Source organism: Ovis aries, chromosome X, assembly GCF_016772045.2.
Source record: "Ovis aries strain OAR_USU_Benz2616 breed Rambouillet chromosome X, ARS-UI_Ramb_v3.0, whole genome shotgun sequence".
NCBI lineage: Eukaryota > Metazoa > Chordata > Mammalia > Artiodactyla > Bovidae > Ovis > Ovis aries.
In genome coordinates this window covers 16,917,888-16,936,839 of record NC_056080.1, presented here as the reverse complement: position 1 = coordinate 16,936,839, position 18,952 = coordinate 16,917,888, and the positions used below count along the sequence as shown (strand labels likewise).

The 18,952-nt window shown below is 47.0% G+C and overlaps 2 protein-coding genes and 7 non-coding genes across 45 annotated transcripts in view; 8 read left to right on the top strand and 1 right to left on the bottom strand.

Annotated features, from left to right (window-relative positions):
- PPEF1 (protein phosphatase with EF-hand domain 1) overlaps positions 1–758 on the bottom strand; it is a 147,627-nt gene extending 146,869 nt beyond the window's left edge. For 20 of the 36 annotated variants that reach the window (XM_012106317.4, XM_042241753.1, XM_042241754.1 and 17 more), the window contains exon 1: positions 589–758. The gene's annotated coding sequence lies outside the window, so the exon portion shown is untranslated. Of the gene's footprint in view, positions 1–351; positions 404–588 lie in introns of those variants that run through there. The other 16 variants (XM_060407651.1, XM_060407669.1, XM_060407675.1 and 13 more) reach the window with 1 other exon arrangement.
- Positions 759–868: 110 nt separating this feature from the next.
- Positions 869–941, top strand: TRNAV-UAC (transfer RNA valine (anticodon UAC)). The gene has a single exon. It is a non-coding gene; the product is annotated as a tRNA-Val (tRNA).
- Positions 942–2,973: 2,032 nt separating this feature from the next.
- Positions 2,974–18,952, top strand: part of RS1 (retinoschisin 1) — a 44,343-nt gene continuing 28,364 nt past the window's right edge. The window contains exon 1 of one of the 2 annotated variants that reach the window (XM_060407649.1): positions 2,974–3,150. In XM_060407649.1, the coding sequence (XP_060263632.1) occupies positions 3,099–3,150 (52 nt within the window). In that variant the 5' untranslated portion in view covers positions 2,974–3,098. The remainder of the gene's footprint in view (positions 3,151–18,952) is intronic. The other variant, XM_060407648.1, reaches the window with a different exon arrangement.
- Positions 6,989–7,061, top strand: TRNAF-GAA (transfer RNA phenylalanine (anticodon GAA)). Its single transcript has one exon. It is a non-coding gene; the product is annotated as a tRNA-Phe (tRNA).
- On the top strand, positions 8,166–8,238 carry TRNAF-GAA (transfer RNA phenylalanine (anticodon GAA)). Its single transcript has one exon. It is a non-coding gene; the product is annotated as a tRNA-Phe (tRNA).
- TRNAF-GAA (transfer RNA phenylalanine (anticodon GAA)) lies at positions 8,843–8,915 on the top strand. The gene has a single exon. It is a non-coding gene; the product is annotated as a tRNA-Phe (tRNA).
- Positions 9,477–9,549, top strand: TRNAF-GAA (transfer RNA phenylalanine (anticodon GAA)). Its single transcript has one exon. It is a non-coding gene; the product is annotated as a tRNA-Phe (tRNA).
- TRNAF-GAA (transfer RNA phenylalanine (anticodon GAA)) lies at positions 13,987–14,059 on the top strand. Its single transcript has one exon. It is a non-coding gene; the product is annotated as a tRNA-Phe (tRNA).
- On the top strand, positions 14,463–14,535 carry TRNAF-GAA (transfer RNA phenylalanine (anticodon GAA)). The gene has a single exon. It is a non-coding gene; the product is annotated as a tRNA-Phe (tRNA).

The window sequence follows — 18,952 nt, the reverse complement described above, 5'->3', positions numbered from 1 at the left end:
AATTCTTAGTAACTTAAGATCAAGGAACCTGATATTTTCCTTTTGCATTGGGCCCCTCAAGTCTTGGGGCCGGTCCTGCCTCACCCCGCCGCCCCCCCAGGCATAAGGGGCGGCTGGTCTCTACTGCCCCGGCCCCTCCCCCAAATAAGCTCAAACAAAAGCACCTGGGGCTTCAGGAGGGGAAGGATGTAGTGGAAAAGGTCTGGGGAGCATTAGGAGCCTGTATCCTAGGGCAAGAGGCCGACTGACCAGCTGCCTTTTCCACACCTGACAAAAGGAAGATCAATATAAAAATGACCCCCCGCCCTGGGACACCCCACCCCCGCAGCCCCTCGCTGCCCGAATCTTTGCCTCCGCCTGGTGCTCCTGTGCGCCCTGCTCCAGACTCAAGGCTTCCTGTACTGACGGAAGCGGCTCAGTGTGCCCGTGGGGAAAGTGGGGAAGTGCGAGTCCGTCACAGGCTGAGGGAATCTACTAGAAGGGGCCGCACCGCGGGAACTGTCCGCTTCCGCCCCCCGAGCGGATCTCGCGAACGCCGCGGCTGCGGGAAATTTTAGGGACGGTTGACTAGTGGCGCGGCGCTCTCACCAGGAGGGTAACCTCTCGCCTCGGCCTCCCTGGGTCTCAAGGGCGAAAAACCCAGAGGACACGGAGGGCAAGCGCTCCAGACGTCGGAGCCGGAGCCCGGAGCCCGGAGCCCGGAGCCCGGAGCCGGGAGCCCCTGCGCCCGGCCGCGAACACCAAATCCCGCAGGCGGCGCGGGGCCACGGTGGGGGCGGAGTTACGGCGTAGGGGCGGGGTTTCAGCAGAGGCTCTGCTTCCCTTGTGACACTATGAATAAAGTAACGACGCGAGCATCTTGCGTAAAGGTTCCGTAGTGTAGTGGTTATCACGTCTGCTTTACACGCAGAAGGTCCTGGGTTCGAGCCCCAGTGGAACCAAGCCAGGAAGGCTGTTTTTTCATTCCTTAACAATGGGAAAGAAAATACGAGGTGCTTTTCGTTCTCTGTTAAAACTTTTATTTTTTTCATTTTTCTCTACTTTCTGGCATGATTTTATCGCAGAAGCGTTGTGACAGTTACCCTCCTTCCATCCCCACGCCCTCGCCCGACCTAGGAAACTGCAAAAGTAGGGATCTAGCCGTGTTGTAGTCCCGACGGCGCCCCTGCTCCGCCCGGGTCCTACCCCCACGTCTCCTTCGGTACTCTGGGGCAACCTAGGGAAATCCAGCGCTCGTGGGAACCAATATCACCCGGCGCCGCCCTTCCCCTACAAACCAGGGCAGCCCGCCCCCACAGAGTCTCCAACTAAAATATAGTATAGAAGTGCTTTGACTGCAGTTCTATTATTAAGGTTTATTATTATTATTTCTACTACTAAATTTTTTCCCATTAAATTCTAAAATACAGAGCAGAGGGGAAAAAAATAGTCCTTTTCTTTGTAGTGCTGCAGTAGGGTTTGTTGAATAGACTTTAAATAGACCGTCATCTGTTTAATGAAGAATAAAATAAAAAGTATGAAGAAGCCATGCATAGTATAGAGTAAGCGTCAGGCTTGTGGACACCCCCAAAATGCCAGCTGAATGATTGAACATTACTCTGGTTCCTTTTTGTTCCTCTGTATTAATTCATCGCTTTTGAGGGGGTGGGGGGGGCTTATTGTTATCTTTTTAATATTGACCTTTTTCATCTTCTACAAGAGGAATGAAGCAAAGGTCTCTGGGACCCTGGGGCGTTGATGTGGAATAATGGTGGCCAAGAAATAAAAAGGGAAGGGGAAACTCAGTATTTTTCTCTGCATTTTTTCCACATTGTTTTTGTTCATACAGTGGGTAAATTTGTGTCCATTTCTAACTCAGGAGTGTAACACGATTGTCCCTGTTGTTATAATCACTTCATTAACTTTTTTTAAAAAAAACAAAACTGTTTTTAAGTGTATATTTCAGAAATGCTAAGTATAGTCACATTGTTGTGAAAAAGATCTCCACAAATTTTTATGAAACTCTGATCCATTAAGCAACTCCCCTTACCCACCCCCCCACGCCCCCCCCCCCGCCGTCAACTTTATTCTTAATGGCTGTACAATAATAATAACTACGTTAAACATTATATATATATATTAAAAATCCCATTTAAGCCTCAAACTAACTCTGTGAAGTGAAATGAAAGTCGCTCAGTCTTGTTCGACTCTTTGCAACCAGGCCAGAATATTGGAGTGGTAGCCGTTCCCTTCTCCAGGGGATTTTCCCAATCCAGGGATCGAACCCAGGTTCCCGCATTGCAAGTAGAATTCTTTACCAGCTGAATCACAAGGGAAGCCCAGGAATACTGAAGTGGGGGTAGCCTATCCCTTCTGGAGTGGGTAGCCTAATCCTATAAACGCTATGAAGTAGGCATTATTTTCACCATCTTCCAGAGGAGAAAACCGAGGCACAGAAAAACCTTACCTGTCTTTCTCAAGGCCACATTACCACTGGTTGAGCTGGGATTTGCATCCAGTCCAGTCTGTCTTGGGAATCTGTGCTCTTAACCCTGCTTGGTGTTCTGAATCCCCACCTTGATGACCATGTAGATTGTTTCCAATTTTGTCTTATTATAACAACACAGCAACGTAAATCTTTGTCTGTAACTGACCACCCTCCCAATTACTGTTTTCCTGAGTAAATAGGCATAAACATGATGCCAACTTGCTTTCTGAGAGGGGAATCCATGTCATTTTCATAGAATTCAAGAAGTTAGTTCTTACTTGGCAGGAAATTGCTCAAGGTCACGCCCTAGAAGATGATGGCAGAGAAAGGATTAAGACCTGGGTCTTCTGATGCTAGTTTCTATTTTCCTCCTCTGCTTCACTTACATTTAAACATAGAATAAAGCCAGTAGTATCTTCCTTTGCTAAACTGACCTCAGTTGACATTAGCTTCCTCTCTGAGACTTGTTGAGGTAGGTAACTATGTGGGTTAATTTAGCGGGGCTCAGCCAAAGCCCTAAGAACTAAATGGAATAAGATGCTTAATGAGGCCAGTGCTCAAGTTAAGCTTCTGTTCCTAGGAAAGCTCTCCACTTTGATAAGGAAGAGCAGCAGCCAAGGACAAGGGGAGAATGCCACGCAAGATAGAAGGCTTCTTGTTTTTACTTCTCTTTGGCTATGAAGGTATGTGCTATCAAACCATTAGCACTCATTAAATACTTAATAATGCAATTGAATTAATCATATAGCTGATTAATAGAAATGCAACCAGAATAATTAAAATATTACTAATTAGCAAAGGACGCTAATTATTTAATATGTGTTATTAATGAACAATAGTTTTCTTTGTGTGATGCAGTCCTCTTTGTCTCACCATTGGCTTTCGGGTTCTGTCAGGAGCCATCTAAAGTTCAAAGGATGCTAAAAATGGGACAGAAAGAAGAAAGGGTCTCGAAATTGTGTAAAATAACTATAAATTGAAACAATTAAGAAAGTCTGGTATATTCTTGAAAGTTTTTAGGAGCCAAAATTAGGGTGATGATAGAATTTAATCTTCCAAACCAGGACACTACTGAGAGTGGCGGAGGATGCTATTAATAATTCTACTGGGACAACAGGTGTAAACCAGGACTGTCCCAGGCAAATCGGGATGTGAGGTCACCCTAGTTTAAATATGGATTAACATAACATGCCGAATACCACTGGACACTAAGAAAGCATAATCCAACTGAGAGTCAGGAATCCCCAAAGGCTCAATACACTCAATCATTTTAAAATTTCTAAATATAGCCTGGGCAGAGTGAAATGCTTGATTAAGGAGAAATTAAAGGCAAATCTCTAAAATGTCATCCAATTCAAATTTTAAATTCGATGTCAATCTTTCAAATCATGCTCTTTCATGGCTCTCTCAACTTTCAAGGACCCATCAACTCAGAATTCCTTTTTAGGTTTTTACATACATTAGAAATTGGTTCTTTGTGGTCACTGTATATTTATGCATGTTACAAGAAATAAATAAGGAGGGCAGGAAGAAGTAGACTTCACTCTGCCAATGACCTGGTAGCCAGCTAACAAAAAAAAAAAAAAAAACCCTCACATGGAGTCAGAATTCCTGATTTAAATCATTTTCTTCTCTACTCTCTCATTATTTTGTTGGTAGAATACTCACTTTCATGATCCCCCAATCTTACAACTTTTGTTATTTAGTCACATTTCTCAATATTTGGGAAGACCTATAAAAATATAACTCCAGGGTTATTTTGCAAACACTCAAGATAAATTTCTAAGTAGGGATCTTTTAGATCAATTATCTGGTTGCAAATAAACAATTGCAATTGTTCCCTTGTAATTAAGAATCAGCAACTCCCCCAACTGCTGCTGCTAAGTCATTCAGTCGTGTCCGACTCTGTGCGACCCCATAGACAGCAGCCCAAAGACCGCTTAAAAATGTCTTGAGGTGGGCATCATAAGGAGCTGGAAAAGCTCAGTTGGGAGAGCATTAGCCTGAAGATCTAAAGGTCCCTGGTTCGATCCCAGGTTCCGAATCAGTACTTTCATCTACATCGAACAGAAAGTGCAATTCTTGCAACCTCGCAATCTGAGCTCTCTCAAGAGTGTCTTAGCCTACATCCAGGAGGAGGACTCCTAGATCTAATAAAAGAAAGTGTTGGTCGCTCAGTCGTGTCTGACTCCGTGCACAGTCCACCAGGCTCACTTTGCCCGGGAAGGGGTGGGTTGCCATTCCCTTTGCCAGGGGATCTTCCCGACCCAGGAATCGAACCCAGGTCTCCTGCATTGTGGGCATATTCTTTACTATCTGAGCCACCAGGCATTGCAATTGTTCCCTTACAATTAAGAAATAGACATGCCTCTGAGAAATTCTTTAAGATACCTTGAAGAGTGGGTTACCAAGGTAGCCAGAATGAATACCTCAGTTGGGAGAGCCTTAGACTGAAGATCTAAATGCTCCCTGGCTTGATCCCGGGTTCTGGCAGGGTCAGTGTTTTCATCGACATCCAAGGAAAGGGGCACTTCTTGCAACCTCGCGATCTGAGCTCTCTCAAAGAGCAAGTGTTTTAGCTTACATCCAGGAGGAGTCCTGCATCCAGTGAAAGAAACTGTTAGTCGCTCACTCGTATCCGACTCTGTGGTTCCATGGACCACAGTCCAACAGGCAAGAACACTAAAGTGGGTTGCCACTGCCATCTCTCCTGAGGAAATTCCCAACCCAGGGATCAAACTCAGGTCTCCCGCACTACCCACATACTCTTTACTATCTGCTCCACCAGGCATTCAAAGTATTCCCTTATGATTAAGAACCAGCGACGCCTCTGAGAAACTCTTTAAGATGCATTGAGGGAGCTTCCACCAGGAAGCTGCAATAGCTCAGTTAGGAGAGCTTTAGACTGAAAATCTAAATGTTCCCGGTTCAACTCCGGGTTCTGGCGAAGTCGCTGTTTTCATCCACATCCCAAGGAAAGGCACACTTCTTGCAACCTCGCGATTTGAGCTCTCTCAAAGAGCAAGTGTTTTAGCTTACATCCAGGAGTCCTATATCCAGTGAAAGAAAATCTTGATCTCACAGTGGTGGCTGACACTGTGACTCCATGGACCACAGTCCACCAGGCTCAGTCCCTCCGTGGAATTCTCCAGGCAAGAATACTGGAGTGGGTTGCCATTCCCTTCGTTAGGGGATCTTCCCGACCCAGGAACTGAACCTATGTCTCCCACATTACGGGCATATTCTTTACTATCTGAGCCAGCCGGCATTGCAATTGTTCCCTTACAATGAAGAATCAGGGATGCCTCTGGGAAATTCTTTGAGATACATTGAGGGTGGGGCTCAATAGGGACCTGGATAGGTCAGTTGGGAGAGCATTAGACTGAAGATTTAAGGGTCCTCGGTTCGATCCAGGTTCCGGCAGAACTATTGTTCTCATCTCCATCCAAGGAAAGGCACAATTCTTGCAATCTCGCAGAGAGCAAGTGGTTTAGCTTACTTACATCGAGGAGGAGTCCTATATCCAGTGAAAGAAAATGTTAGTCGCACAGACGTGTCCGACTCTGTGACTTCCTGGGCCACAGTCCACGAGGCTCGGTCCTTCCATGGAATTCTCCAGGGAAGAATACTAGAGTGGGTTGCCATTCCCCTCTCTCATGAGGATCTTCCCGACCCGGGGATCAAACCTAGGTCTCTACCATTGCGGGCATATTCTTTACTATCTGAGCCACCCGGCATTGCAATTGTTCCCTTTTAAGGAAGAAGCAGCTACGCCTCTGAGAAACTCCTTAAGATACATGGGAGTGGGGGGGTGAGGGCGGGAGGTGGGGCTCACCAAGGAGCCGGAATAATTCAGTTAGAAGAGTGTTAGACTGAAAATCTTGAAGGTCCTGGGTTCGGTCTGCGTTTCCAGCAAAGCAGGTGTTTTCGTCTACATCCCAAGGAAAGGCACACTTCTTGCAACTTCGTGCTCTGAGTTCTCTCAAAGAGCAAGTGTTTTAGCTTACATACAGGAAAGTCAAGTGAGTCAGTCGTGTCCGACACTTTGCGACCCGGTGGACTGTAGCCCACCAGGCTCCTCAGTCCATGGGATTCTCCAGGCAAGAATACTGGAGTGGGTTGCCACTTCCTTCTCCATGGGATCTTCCCGACCCAGGGATTGAACCCAGGTCTCCCGCATTGCAGGCAGACGCTTTAACCTCTGAGCCACCAGAGAAGCAATTCCAGTCAAAGAAAGTGTTAGTCTCTCAGTCGTGTCGCACTCTGTGACTCCATGGACCACAGTCCGCCAGGCTCCCTCTGCCCATGGAATTCGCCAGGCAGGAATACTGAAGTGGGGTGCCATTTCCCTCTCTCCTGAGGATCTTCCCAACCCTGGAATCGAACCTAGGTCTCCCTCATTGCGGGCATATTCTTTACAATCTGAGCCACGGAGCATTGCCATCCTTCCTTTACAATGAAGAAGCAGGGACGCCTCTGAGAAACTCTTTAAGGCAAATCGAGGACAAGGCTCATAACGAAGCCAGAATAGCTCAGTTGGGAGAGTGTTAGACTGAAGATCTAAAGGTCCCTGGTTCGATCCCGGGTTCCGGCAGGAATATTATTTTCATCTACATCCAAGGAAAGGTGCAATTCTTGCAACCTAGCAATCTGAGCCCTCAAAAAGAGCAAGTGTTTTAGGTTACATCCAGGAAAGTGAAGTCAGTCGTGTCCGACTCTTTGCGACCCGATGGACTGTAGCCCACCAGGCTCCTCCGTCCATGGGATTCTCCAGGCAAGAGTACTGGGGTGGGTTGCCACTTCCTTCTCCACGGGATCTTCCCGACCCAGGGATTGAACCCAGGTCTCCCGCATTGCAGGCAGACGCTTTAACCTCTGAGCCACCAGGGAAGCAATTCCAGTCAAAGAAAGTGTTAGTCTCTCAGTCGTGTCTCACTCCGTGACTTCATGGACCATAGTCCACCAGGCTCCCTCTGCCCATGGAATTCGCCAGGCAGGAATACTGGAGTGGGGTGCCATTTCCCTCTCTCCTGAGGATCTTGCCAACCTGGGGATCGAACCTAGGGTCTCTGGCATTGCGGGCATATTCTGTACTATCTGAGCCACCCAGCATTGAAATTGTTCCCTTACAATGAAGAAGCAGTGATGCCTCTGAGAAACTCTTTAGAATACATGGTGGGTGGGGCGGGGGTGAGGGCGGGGGCTCGCCAAGGAGACGGAATAATTCAGTTAGAAGAGTGCTAGACTGAAAATCTTAAAGGTCCCCGGTTCAATCTCGGTTTCCAGCAAAGCGGGTTGTTTTCATCTGAATCTCAAGGAAGGGCACACTTCTTGCAACCTCCCAATCTGAGCTCTCGCAAAGAGCAAGTGTTTTAGCTTACATCCAGGAGGAGTCCTATATCCAGTGAAAGAAAGTGTTAGTTGTTCAGTGGTGTCTGAATATGTGACTCCATGGACCATAGTCCGCAAGGCTCCCTCTGCCCATGGAATTCGCCAGGCAAGAATAATGGAGTGGGTTGCCATTTCCCTCTCTCCGGAGGATCTTCCCAACCCGGGGATCGAACCTAGGTCTCCCGCATTGCGGGCATATTCTTTACAATCTGAGCCACGGAGCATTGCCATCCTTCCCTTACAATGAAGAAGCAGGGACGCCTCTGAGAAACTCTTTAAGGTATATTGAGGGCAGGGTTACGACGAAGCCGGAATAGCTCAGTTGGGAGAGCGTTAGACTGAAGATCTAAAGGTCCCTGGTTCGATCCCGGGTTCCGGCAGAGACATTATTTTCATCTACATCCAAGGAAAGGTGCAATTCTTGCAACCTAGCAATCTGAGCCCTCAAAAAGAGCAAGTGTTTTAGGTTACATCCAGGAAAGTGAAGTCAGTCAGTCGTGTCCAACTCTTTGCGACCCCGCGGACTGTAGCCCACCAGGCTCCTCCGTCCATGGGATTCTCCAGGCAAGAATACTGGAGTGGGTTGCCATTTCCTTCTCCAGGGGATCTTCCCGACCCAGGGATTGAACCCAGGTCTCCCGCATTGCAGGCAGACGCTTTAACCTCTGAGCCACCAGGGAAGCAATTCCAGTCAAAGAAAGTGTTAGTCTCTCAGTCGTGTCGCACTCTGTGACTCCATGGACCACAGTCCGCCAGGCTCCCTCTGCCCATGGAATTCGCCAGGCAGGAATACTGGAGTGGGGTGCCATTTCCCTCTCTCCCGAGGATCTTGCCGACCTGGGGATCGAACCTAGGTCTCCCGCATTGCGGGCATATTCTTACAATCTGAGCCACCGAGCATTGCCATCCTTCCCTTACAATGAAGAAGCAGGGACGCCTCTGAGAAACTCTTTAAGGTACATTGAGGGCGTGGCTCATGACGAAGCCGGAATAGCTCAGTTGGGAGAGCGTTAGACTGAAGATCTAAAGGTCCCTGGTTCGATCCCGGGTTCCGGCAGGAATATTATTTTCATCTACATCCAAGGAAAGGTGCAATTCTTGCAACCTAGCAATCTGAGCTCTCAATGAAGTCTTTGCCACCCGGTGGACTGTAGCCCACCAGGCTCCTCAGTCCATGGGATTCTCCAGGCAAGAATACTGGAGTGGGTTGCCATTTCCTTCTCCAGGGGATCTTCCCGACCCAGGGATTGAACCCAGGTCTCCCTCATTGCAGGCAGACGCTTTAACCTCTGAGCCACCAGGGAAACAATTCCAGTCAAAGAAAGTGTTAGTCTCTCAGTCGTGTCGCACTCTGTGATTCCATGGACCACAGTCCGCCAGGCTCCCTCTGCCCATGGAATTCGCCAGGCAAGAATACTGGAGTGGGGTGCCATTTCCCTCTCTCCTGAGGATCTTGCCGACCTGGGGATGGGACCTAGGTCTCCCGCATTGTGGGCATATTCTGTACTATCTGAGCTACCCGGCATTGCAATTCTTGCAATCCTTCCGTTATAATGACGAAGCAAGAAGGCCTCTGAAAAACTCTTTAAGATACATTGAGGGCGTGGCTCACTAGGCAGCCAGAATAGCTCAGTTGGGAGAGCGTTAGACTGAAGATCTACAGGTCCCTGCTTCAATCCCAGGTTCCAGCAGAGCTGTTGTTTTCATCTACATGCAAGTTCAGTTCAGATCAGTCACTTAGTCGTATCCAACTCTTTGCAACCCCATGAATTGTAGCACGCCAGGCCTCCCTGTCCATCACCAACTCCCAAAGTTCACTTAGACTCATGCCCATGGAGTCAGTGATGCCATCCAGCCATCTCATCCTCTATTTTACCCTTCTCCTCCAGCCCCCAATCCCTCCCAGCATCAGAGTCTTTTCCAATGAGTCAGCTCCTCACATGAGGTGGCCAAAGTACTGGAGGTTCAGCTTTAGCATCATTCCTTCCAAGGAACATACAGGACTGATCTCCTTTAGAATGGACTGGGTTGGATCTCCTTGAAGTCCGAGGGACTCTCAAGAGTCTTCTCCAACACCACAGTTCAAAAGCATCAATTCTTAGGCGCTCAGCTTTCTTCACAGTCCAACTCACACATCCATACATGACTACTGGAAAAAACATAGCCTTGACTAGACGGACTTTTGTTGGCAAAGTAATGTCTCTGCTTTTGAATACGCTATCTAGGTTGGTCATAACTTTCCTTCCAAGGAGTAAGCATCTTTTAATTTCATGGCTGCAATCACCATCTGCAGTGATTCTGGAGCCCCCAAAAATAAAGTCTGAAACTGTTTCCCCATCTATTTGCCATGAAGTGATGAGACCAGATGCCATGATCTTCGTTTTCTGAATGTTGAGCTTTAAGCGAACTTTTCCACTCTCCTCTTTCACTTTCATCAAGAGGCTTTTTAGATCTCTTCACTTTCTGCCATAAGGGCGGTGTCATCTGCATATCTGAGGTTATTGATATTTCTCCCAGCAATCTTGATTCCAGCTTCTGCTTCTTCCAGCCCAAATTTCTCATGATGTGCTGTGCATATAAGTTAAATAAGCTGGGTGACAATATACAACCTTGACGTATTCCTTTTCCTATTTGGAACCAGTCTGTTGTTCCATGTCCAGTTCTAACTGTTGCTTCCTAACCTTCATATAGGTTTCTCAGTCAGGTGGTCTGGTATTCCCATCTCTTTCAGAATTTTCCACAGTTTATTGTGATCCACACAGTCAAAGGCTTTGGCATAGTCAGTAAAGCAGAAATTGATGTTTTTCTGGAACTCTCTTGTTTTTTCCATGATCCAGAGGATGTTGGTAATTTGATCTCTGATTCCTCTACCTTTTCTAAAACCAGCTTGAACATCAGGAAGTTCACGGTTCAGGTATTGCTGAAGCCTGGCTTGGAGAATTTTGAGCATTACTTTACTAGCGTGTGAGACGAGTGCAATTGTGCGGTAGTTTGACCATTCTTTGGCATTGCCTTTCTTTGGGATTAAAATGAAAACTGACCTTTTCCAGTCCTGTGCCCACTGCTGAGTTTTCCATGTTTGCTGGCATATTGAGTGCAGCACTTTCACAGCATCATCTTTCAGGATATGAAACAGCTCAACTGGAATTCCATCACCTCCACTAGCTTTGTTCATAGTGATGCTTTCTAAGGCCAGCTTGATTTCACATTCCAGGATGTCTGGCTCTAGGTGAGTGATCACACCATCATGATTATCTTGGCCATGAAGATCTTTTTTGTACAGTTCTGTGTATTTTTGCCACCTCTTCTTAATATCTTCTGCTTCTGTTAGGTCCATACCATTTCTGTCCTTTATCAAGCCCATCTTTGCATGAAATGTTCCCTTGGTATCTCTAATTTTCTTGAAGAGATCTCTAGTCTTTCCCATTCTGTTCTTTTCCTCTATTTCTTTGCATTGATCACTGAAGAAGGCTTTGTTATCTCTTCTTGCTGTTCTTTGGAACTCTACATTCAGATGCTTATATCTTTCCTTTTCTCCCTTGCTTTTCGCCTCTCTTCTTTTCTCAGCTTTTTGTAAGGCCTCCCCAGACAGACATTTTGCTTTTTTGCATTTCTTTTCCATGGGAATGGTCTTGATCCCTGTCTCCTGTACAATGTCATAAACCTCCATCCATAGTTCATCAGGCACTCTATCTATCAGATCTAGGCCCTTAAATCTATTTCTTACTTCCACTGTATAATCATAAGGGATTTGATTTAGGTCATACCTGAATGGTCTAGTGGTTTTCCCTACTATCTTCAATTTAAGTCTGAATTTGGCAATAAGGAGTTCATGATCTGAGCCACAGTCAACTCCTGGTCTTGTTTTTGCTGACTGTATAGAGCTTCTCCATCTTTGGCTGCAAAGAATATAATCAATTTGATTTCGGTGTTGACCATCTGGTGATGTCCATGTGTAGAGTCTTCTCTTGTGTTGTTGGAAGAGGGTGTTTGCTATGACCAGTGCGTTCTCTTGGCAAAACTCTATTAGCCTTTGCCCTGCTTCATTTCACATTCCAAGGCCAAATCTGCCTGTTACTCAGGTGTTTCTTGACTTCCTACTTTTGCATTCCAGTCCTCTATAATGAAAAGGACATCTTTTTTGGGTGTTAGTTCTAAAAGGTCTTGTAGGTCTTCATAGAACCATTCAACTTCAGCTTCTTCAGCATTACTGGTTGGGGCATAGACTTGGATTACTCTGATATTGAATGATTTGCCTTGGAAATGAACAGAGATCATTCTGTAGTTTTTGCAATTGCATCCAAGTACTGCATTTTGGACTCTTTTGTTGACCATGATGGCTACTCCATTTCTTCTAAGGGATTCCTGCCCACAGTAGTAGATATAATGGTCATCTGAGTTAAATTCACCCGTTCCAGTCCATTTTTTAGTTAGCTGATTCCTAGAATGTCGACGTTCACTCTTGCCATCTCTTGTTTGACCACTTCCAATTTGCCTTGATTCATGGACCTGACATTCCAGGTTCCTATGCAATATTGCTCTTTACAGCATTGGACTTTGCTTCTATCACCAATCACATCCACAACTGGTTATTGTTTTTGGTTTGGCTCCATCTCTTCATTCTTTCTGGAGTTATTTCTCCACTGATCTCCAGTAGCTTATTGGGCACCTACTGACCTGGGGAGTTCCTCTTTCAGTGTCCTATCATTTTGCCTTTTCATACTGTTCATGGGGTTCTCAAGGCAAGAATACTGAAGTGGTTTGCCATTCCCTTCTCCAGTGGACCATAATCTGTCAGACCTCTCCACCATGACCCACCCATCTTGGGTGGCCCCACAGGGCATGGCATAGTTTCATTGAGTTAGACAAGGCTGTGGTCCTAGTGTGCTTAGATTGACTAGTTTTCTGTGATTATGCTTTCAGTGTGTCTGCCCTCTGATGCCCTCTTGCAACACTTCCCGTCTTACTTGGGTTTCTCTTACCTTGGACGTGGGGTATCTCTTCACAGCTGCTCCAGCAAAGCGCATCTGCTGCTCCTTACCTTGGATGAGGGGTATCTCCTCACTGCCCCCCCTCCTGACCTTGAACATGCCAGCTGCGATGGACTGCACGGCAGAAGCGTGCCTGCTGCGACAGAACTCGCAGAAGCGTGGCCGATGGGAGCTACCCCACGTCCGAGGTCAGGGGCAGTGGCAGAGAGTGCCAGGCTGCCACGGGGCTGGAGCGGGATCTACATCTAAGTAAAGGCGCAATTCTTGCTACCTCACAATCTGAGCTCTTGCAAAGAGCAAGTCTTTTAGCTTACATCCAGGAGGAGTCCTATATCCAGTGAAAGAAAATGTTAGTCACCAGTCGTGTCCGATTCTGTGATTGCATGGACCACAGTCCACTAGGCTCGGTCCTTCTGTGGGATTCTCCAGGCAAGAATACTGTAGTGGGTTGCCATTTCCCTCTCTCCTGAGGGAGGATCTTCCCAACCCGGGATTGAACCTAGGTCTCCCACATTGCAGGCATATTGTTTACTATCTGAGCCACCAGGCATTGCAATTGTTCCCATACAATGAAGAAGCAGGAACTCCTCGGAGAAACGCTTTAAGATATTTGCGAGGGAGGCGGGGGTGAGGGTGTGGGTGGGGCTCCCCAAGGACTGGAGTAATTCAGTTAGAAAAGTGGTAGACTAAAAATCTTAAAGGTCTCGGGTTCGATCTCAGTTTCCAACCAAGCAGATATTTTCGTCTACATCCCAAGGAAAGGCACACTTCTTGCAACTTCGCGCTCTGAGCTCTCTCAAAGAGCAAGTGTTTTAGTTTACATCCATGAGGACTCCTAATTCCAGTGAAAGAATGTGCTAGTCACTAAGTTGTCTCTGACGCTGTGATTCCACGGACCATAGTCCGCCAGGCTCCCTCTGCCCATGGAATTTTCCAGGCAAGAATACTGGAGTGGCTTGCCATTTCTCTCTCTCCTGAGGATCTTCCCAACCCAGGGATCGAACCCAGGTCTCCCGCTTGAGGGCATATTCGTTACTATATGAGCCACCAAGGATTGCAATTGTTCCCTTACAATGAAGAAGCAGGGATGCCTCTGAGAAACTCTTTAAGGTACGTTGAGAGCACCTTCGTCAAGCAGCCGGAATAGCTCAGTTAGGAGAGCGTTAGACTGAAAATCTAAAGGTTCCCGGTTCAATTCCGGGTTCCGGTGAAGCTGCTGTTTTCGTCCACACTTCCAAGGAAAGGCGCACTTCTCGCAACCTCGAGATCTGAGCTCTCTCAAAGAACAAGTGTTTCAGCATACATCCAGTAGGAGTCCTATATTCAGTGAAAGAAAATGTTAGTCTCACAGTCGTGTCCGACTCTGTGACTCCATTGGCCACAGTCCACTAGGCTCGGTCCTTCCGTGGAGTTTTCCAGGCAAGAATACTGGAGTGGGTTGCCATTCCCTTCGCTAGATTTTCTCGACCCACGAACTGAACCCATGTCTCCTGCATTGCGGGCATATTCTTTACTATCTGAGCCACCAGGCATTGCAATTGTTCCCTGACAATGAAGAAGGGACCCCTCTGAGAAACTCTTTAAGGTACATTGAGGGCGGGGCTCACAAGGGAGCAGGAATAACTCAGTTGGGAGAGCGTTAGACTGAAGATCTAAAGGTTCCTGGTTCGATCCCGGGCTCTGGCAGAGGTAGTTTTCATCTACTTCCAAGGAAAGGCACAATTCTTACAACTTCGCAATCTGAGCTCTCTCAAAGAGCAAGGGTTTTAGCTTACACCCAGGAGTCCTATAGCCAATGAAAGAAAATGTTAGTTGCACAGTCATGTCTGACTCTGTGACTCCATGGACCACAGTCCACCAGGCTCAGTCCTTCCGTGAAATTCTCCAGGCAAGAATACTGGAGTGGGTTGCCATTCCCGTCTTTCCTGAGGATCTTCCCAACCCAGGGATTGAACCTAGGTCTCCACCATTGCGGGCATATTCTTTACTATCTGAGCCACCAGGCATTGCAATTGTTCCCTTACAATGAAGAAGCATTGATGCCTCTGACAAACTCTGTGTGTGTGTGTGTGTGTGTGTGTGTGTGTGTGAGATAAGGTTTTATTAAAGTATAAAGGAGATAGAGCAAACTTCTGACATAGACATTAGAAGGTGGTGAGAAAGAGTACTGGCTTGCTAGTGTTAGCAATGGAGTTATATTTTCTCCAGTGAATCCAAAGAATGTCTGGAGGTTGTAAAGACCTCACCAGACCTCCTCCTATAATTTACATTTTAAGATAACAGAATTAGCCAGAAGGCTTAGTCCAGAGACTGTCCTCAGGTAGGATACATAATCCTAAGGACTGTAGAGGAAAGAAAAATTTGTCCTTTCTTCCTCCTTGAGAATTCCAGACTTGTCTCTCCTTGGGCACCCTTAGACTTCTTATCAACCTGCCTAGGAAATGACTCTCTCATTCCCCTCCTTTTCTTTTAGGAGAATTATGTTGCCAAGAGAACTTCCCTGGTGGCTCAGATGGTAAAGGGTCTGCCTGCAATGCCGGAGACCTGTGTTCAATCCCTGGGTCAGGAAGATACCCTGGAGAAGGAAATGGCAACCCACTCCAGTACTCTTGCTTGGAAAATTCCATGGATGGAGGAGCCTGGTAGGCTACAGTCCATGGGGTGGCAAAGGGTCAGACATGACTAAGCAACTTCCCTATGTTGCCAAGGGAAAGGGGTGTCGTTTTCATTCCATAACTACTTCCTGCTCTTTAGGGGCGTAGTCCTTAAATTGTTGAGGCAACATATTCTTCTAACCCTCACTTTGAGGGTTTCTGATCCAGGGGCCCCAAGTAATAGTTGGAGGAGGCTGTGGCACTATAGGAGCTTGGACACCATTTGTAACTTAAAAGCCTTCATGTGACTAGAACCAAATCCAATTACACAGTTCCAGATGCAAGGCAAAATAGTAAGTGAAAGTGAGGTTGCTCAGTCATGTCCTACTCTTTGTGACCCCATGGACTGTAGCCTATCAGGCTCCTCCGTCCATGGGATTTTCCAGGCAAGAGTGCGGGTGTCGATTGCCATTTCCTTCTCCAGGGGATCTTCCCAACCCAGGAATTGAACCCAGGTCTCCCGCATTGCAGGCAGACACTTTACTGTCTGAGCCATATATCCATAGTTCCATCAGTCCATTTTAGGATTGTTAGATGTCATCAGTTTAAGAAGAGGCATCACATATGATTGTTGTAGAAGGTATTCGCAGACTTGGAGAAAGTCTTTTCCTTGAAGTGGAGATGTCCACCACCGGAAGCTTTCCACTGATGAAGAGGGGAGTGCTCCGCAGACCCAGCAGATAGACTGATGGTGGAGTGCAGAGTAGGAATGAGCCCAGGACAGGAAGGCATTGTCTTGAGGATCAAATGGCAGACTCAGGATTTTTGGAGTCAGCTGAAGTAGGCTCACATAGGTTACCAGGTCCATCTTTTGGCTCGTCCAGTGGGCCAGGGGCTTCAGTAAGCACGGAGTAAGTTGCCCCAGTGTCTAAAAGGAAATCGACAGATTGGCTTCCCACAGTTATTAATACCCAGGGTTCCTCAGGTGTAATTAGGACCAGAGCTTGTGTGGGGACCCCTGGGCACCTTCAGTCCTGATTGTCTTGAGAGTCTGACCCCTGATACCTACGCCTCTGGGGGCAGTCTCTCTTCCATTGTGGTCCTCTGAAGACTGGACATGGAGCCGGGGGGGGGGGGGGGGGGGGGGGGGGCGGCTTAGATGCCTGAGGGCAATCCCGCTTGAGGTGCCCCTCCCCTCCACAGTAATAGCAAGCCCATCCCTTTTCACCTGGGTCCCTCTGGGCATTTTTCTCAGGCTGTTTAAGAATGGTTTTCAGAGCCATTGCGAAGGCTTCCACCTGTTCCTTTATCTTTTTCTGCCTTTCTTTCTTTTCCTCATATTCCCTACCATAATAGACTGTCTGAGCCAGTTCTAACAGATTATCTAAAGACTGATTTGGTCCATACTCCTGTTTTAATATCTTATGGCAGATATCTGGAGCTGACTGAGTGAGAAATCTTTTAAGGTCACTTTTCCCTCTTCACTTTCGGGATCGATCTGTGAATCTGTGAAGGGCTTCTCTCAGTCTTATCTAGGAATTTACCAGGAGCTTCCTTCTCCTGTTCTATGTTTGCCAATTTGCCATAGTTTAAAGGACAAAATTATTTCGTCCTTTATTTTTTGGGCTCCAAAATCACTGCAGATGGTGACTGCAGCCATGAAATTAAAAGACGCTTACTCCTTGGAAGGAAAGTTATGACCAACCTAGACAGCGTATTCAAAAGGAGAGACATTACTTTGCCAACAAAGGTCCATCTAGTCAAGGCTATGGTTTTTCCAGTGGTCATGTATGGATGTGAGAGTTGGACTGTGAAGAAAGCTGAGGGCCCAAGAATTGATGCTTTTGAACTGGGGTGTTGGAGAAGACTCTTGAGAGTCCCTTGGACTGCAAGGAGATCCAACCAGTCCATTCTGAAGGAGATCGGCCCTGGATGTTCTTTGGAAGGAATGATGCTAAAGCTGAAACTCCAGTACTTTGGCCACCTCATGCGAAGAGTTAACTCATTGGAAAAGACTGATGCTAAGAGGGATTGGGGGCAGGAGAAGGGGACGGCAGAGGATGAGATGGCTGGATGGTATCACCGACTCGATGGACATGAGTTTGAGTGAACTCCGGGAGTTGGTGATGGACAGGGAGGCCTGGCGTGCTGCAATTCATGGGGTCATTAAGAGTCGGACACAACTGAGCGACTGAACTGAACTGAAAGGACAAAATGACTCTGATCCCATTTTCCTTTAGCTGTGTTGTAGCCCCAGTCTGGTTCCGTAGTTGGGACTGCCTGATTCCCATTGGGAAGGGCGGTTATCTCATCCTCCCTCTTCCCTACTGATTCATTACCAAACCATTCATCTTCATAAGCAACCGCTTTTCCCAAGATATACATCACATCCTTCCAAGTAAGGTCATAAAGCAGAGTAACACCTTTAAAAGCTCTAATATATTTTTCTGGGTCCTCTAAATAGTCTCCCAGATCCTCCTTGATTCTTTGTATTTCTTGATAAGAAAAAGGCTTATTCACTCTCATGGACTGATTATTTCTCCCGGTGGGTGATTCATGAAGTGGCAACAGCTTGTGTGGCTCTTCCTCAGTCTCTCTGGCTGCTCTGCACATATGATCCCAGGGATAGAGGAGAAACCTGCTTTTCTTTATCTCTTTGTCTCCTGTCCTCCATCTCATCTAGCAAAGTAGGAGGACAAGAGAGAGCTAAAGAAGTCTATACCCTTAGGACATAAGCCTGGCATATTTCACAGAGAGAAAAAGGGCAACACATATGCTACTTCTACCCATTTCCCTTGTTTTCTACAGAACCGGTCTGATTGTAAAACAGTATTATACTTAAGAGACCCTCCAACCAGCCACCGTTTGCCATCCTCCAGTGGATACCGTGGCCATGCAGTATCACATAGGAAGACCAGGTGTGTCTTCTTTAAATCCTGGGGGTGAAATCTATCCCAGTTTTTCAGGATATAGTTCAAAGGAGTGAGGCTGGAATTGTTAGCTCCCATCTGTAAGAGAGAAAAAAAAGCGACCAGCACCATCTTTCTACCAGAGGCGCCCCACCATGCTCTAGATGGGGGTGTAGACAGATTTTACACCAAAGCTTTTCTTTCCTGGTCGGACTTAATTTGTCCCTTACCAATGCAGGTGCCGTACTCGTCCCTCCCGGGTCTACCACAGAGCCGGGGTGGGGATGCACCAGGGGTAGACCTGATGGCATCCCTAACTGAAGTCCAGCTCTTCACCATTACCTCTGATGCCACCCGGGGAACTATCAGAGTAACCTTCCAGAATGCCTCCCAGGCTAAGACCGCTTGGGGCACCATTCGTCACCTGAGTGCCAGTGCACGACCCTGAGTATATCCCTGACCACAAGAAGACCGATACTAACGTAAAACTGAGATGTTTCTTCCAAGTGTCACCACACCAGTATGAGTCCACTAAGAGCCAGTGCTACCAAAGGAAAAAACCCCATTGCAGTTCCAATCCGAGTAACCTTTAACCTCAGA